Here is a 3,159-nt window from a genome sequence, read left to right as displayed (position 1 = left end):
GTCGACCTAGGGTAGCCCACAACCACTCCGTGCCCTGACGGTGTCCCTCCCGGGCGTGTGGGGTTTCGGGTCTATAAAAGTGTCCGTTGGATTGCTTGTGTAACGCGCTTCTGGCCAGGTCTTATTCGACGTGAGCTGCGGTTTATCACCCTCGGCATCGAGGGTACACGGTGATATGTTCGTGTGCGAACACCGACATGTGCGGACATAGGGTTTTCCCAGCTGCATGGGCAGGAAAATAAGTGGGCTGGCTTCGCTGGGCCATAGGGCGCGCACATACAAAATTTCTGACAAACCATTTTTTGCCTTGTCTAAATAAAAAAGCAGACATACCCACAAGAAATTAGTACCGCCTCATATAGAAAAAAGAAATCTTTTCGACAGCGAATGAAGAAATCGTAGAAATGCACCTTGCTTAGATTAATGTACAGTCTCGAATATATGGTGGATCCCTATATACGTTCAAAATACGTATTTTTTTCCTGCCATAATGAGACCAAGAATTAATAGCCATGACTAATGAAACCAAGAAATAATTCTAATAGATTTTACATTAACTAATGAATACCCAGTCTGGAATACATTGGTTGCAATATACGCTGGAGTAGTAGTATACATCTTGGCATGTTCAAATAGGTCTAGCCATAATAAAAACCAAGAATTAATTACCACGATCTATTTGATCTCGAGGTAAACTGCACCCGCACATTGCTGATTGCAAATTAAACAGGCATTAATTTTAATCATGTTCTGGGATCGAGACAGATATACTCCGTATATACGCTAGCTGTGATCGAGGCAGATATACGTGCCATAATCGGCAAGCTTTAAGGCGATATATAAACAGAACAGCGGCGGCATGCAAGTAGTAACTCCATATCATTTAATCGCAAAAGATACGCCAGCCAGCACAATATTTGATTTCCCTGGTGGAATTAGAAAGCAGTGGAAGCTCGATATTTGCATGCGTGAAGCAGCACCGTGATTACGAATGGACGGCGGAGATCGACCGGCCACCCCTATAAATACCCCTGTACCTTGGCCGGATACACCACCAAAGCCCCAAGCAGCAAGCAACAGAGCAAGAGCAACCGTAGTAGTTTCAGTCATAAGCTCAAAGGTTCATAGCCACTCTCGCCCCTCTGTCTGGTCGTGCATCTTCCACTAGTTTTCTCTCCATGCATGCCTACAAGATCGATCTAGATTGTTCAAGCTAGTGCATTTTGATCAGTTTTGATCTATGCAGCACACTTTCTGGTTGTTGTTGGCAGCCATGTATAGGCATCTATTTTCGCCATTCTTTTTTTGGATGTTTTCTTTGCTTTCTTTACTTCATCCTTATGCTGTTTTTTGTGAAGAATTTCATAAAGTGGTAAATTACCAATTAAGAAAGTGTACCTCTTGCAACAACAGCTACGTACATATCTCTGTTCCTTCCTTAATTTGTTTCTCTGCCTTTTTTTTTTGCATCACCGCTGGTACATACAAGATCGAGATTGTTAGAGGCGCTGCCTAAACATGTGCACATCACTGCCTATATATGTTGAACTTGTTGGCACGGAGCCATGCGTATGGATCTATATTAGATACCGTGCATGCATGTTGCCAATATATGATTTTTTATTAGCTGAGATATATGAAACGTGTGGTCATCTTCCAGATGATTTGTAACCGATCAGTTTGCAACTAAAATGCACAAGCTTGCACTGTTATTGACTAATCATTAATATTATGATGCTCGTGTTAATTATACTTATAACAATCTCCTTGAAAATATTATCTAGGTGTGTATCAGAAATAACTAATATCCTTATTAATTCCGTTTGCAGTTATTTTAGCTAGCTGATCATGGCATCATCCCTCAAGGCACTGCTTGTTGAGGATATTAAGGTTGACAGCATGGTTCTCTCCTTCATGCTACGCAGATTTAACTGTGAGGTCACCCTGGCTAAGAATGGGAAAGAAGCTGTTGATATGTTCCTTGAGGGTAACAAATTCGACATTGTTTTGTGTGATAAGGACATGCCCATAATGACCGGTCCTGAGGTACGTACTTGAGTTGATTTGACGAATTCCTTCTTTTCCATATATTGGTTGGTCATCTCATTGACATTTCTATATGTTACTGCACAGGCAGTCATGAAGATCCGTGCTATGGGAGCCACTGATGTGAAGATCGTCGGGGTGTCCGCTGATGATAACGCCATGGAGGCGTTCATGAGTGCTGGTGCTGATGACTTTGTGCCCAAACCAATGAGGCTTGATGTTCTCGGGCCTATGATTGAGGAGGTCATCAACAGGAAAAATAATTAGGGACGCTTGCTCGATCCATCTTTGGAGGAAGAAATTAAGCTAGCTCATATACTATGAATATTTGCTAGCTTTGCTATGCATCATATTATTGTCGGGTTGTCAATTTGTTTTCGTGGTCAAGCAGAGAGGATACCCATGATTAAATCATTGGGATCGATGTAATGTGCAACATTTTTGAATTTAATCTATTAATCTATTACCTCTCGTTGATTTATGCTTCAGGGTGTGTGACATGTGCATGTGTTCCGGAGGCAAGTTATTTGAGTCTCAATTAATTTGATATTGTTTCACGGTTTCGATTTCTTTCATTGGTTTCTGGAAACATGAAACAGATACTATATGAATGGCGCATTTAATCACCAGAGATACGCCAACATTTATTTGATATTCCCCAATGAAATTTAAAAAGCGGTGCAGATTGATATTTGACCAACGTGACTTCAAATGGACGTGGGCATCAACCTCCCATCCTACATAGTAAGAGCAAGCAACCCTCCATAAGCTCAAGGTTCACAATTCCCTCCTTATCTATCAAAACCACAAGATATTTCGAAATGGGTAGGCATACATCATACTTATAACTATTCCTTCCTTTTTCTGCCTTTATTTTCAGTTTCTGTTCCATCTTGCGCCATTTAGTAGCATTATTTTAGTCTCCATGCATGGATACAAGATATAAACTGTTAGAGTATCTACGACCAGACTTGGCCCATCCACCCCTATACATCCGCGGGCACGTCCGGATGTGTCCCATAAAACACCGGATAGCATCTCATTTGTCTTCCCAGACAACCACACCCTTCATATCAAAACCCTAAGAATCGATGCACCTCCATCATATAGCAC

General features: G+C 41.4%; 1 protein-coding gene across 1 annotated transcript; it reads left to right on the top strand.

The window, feature by feature from the left end:
• Positions 1-1,060: 1,060 nt before the first annotated feature.
• Positions 1,061-2,507, top strand: LOC125540611 (two-component response regulator ORR42-like). Its single transcript, XM_048704217.1, has 3 exons — positions 1,061-1,120; positions 1,830-2,046; positions 2,134-2,507. The coding sequence occupies exons 2-3, from the start codon at positions 1,849-1,851 to the stop codon at positions 2,311-2,313; spliced, it is 378 nt and encodes a 125-aa protein (XP_048560174.1). The 5' UTR covers positions 1,061-1,120; positions 1,830-1,848; the 3' UTR covers positions 2,314-2,507.
• The last annotated feature ends 652 nt before the right edge of the window (positions 2,508-3,159 follow it).

This window comes from Triticum urartu, chromosome 1, assembly GCF_003073215.2.
Source record: "Triticum urartu cultivar G1812 chromosome 1, Tu2.1, whole genome shotgun sequence".
Classification (NCBI taxonomy): Eukaryota; Viridiplantae; Streptophyta; class Magnoliopsida; order Poales; family Poaceae; genus Triticum; species Triticum urartu.
This window is presented reverse-complemented; position numbering and strand designations above follow the sequence as displayed.

Coding starts and splice junctions, on each gene's coding strand:
- LOC125540611 (XM_048704217.1), top strand. CDS start 1,849: ATGGCATCATCCCTCAAGGCACTGCTTGTTGAGGATATTAAGGTTGAC. Junction 2,047..2,133: donor CCATAATGACCGGTCCTGAG/GTACGTACTTGA, acceptor GTTACTGCACAG/GCAGTCATGAAGATCCGTGC.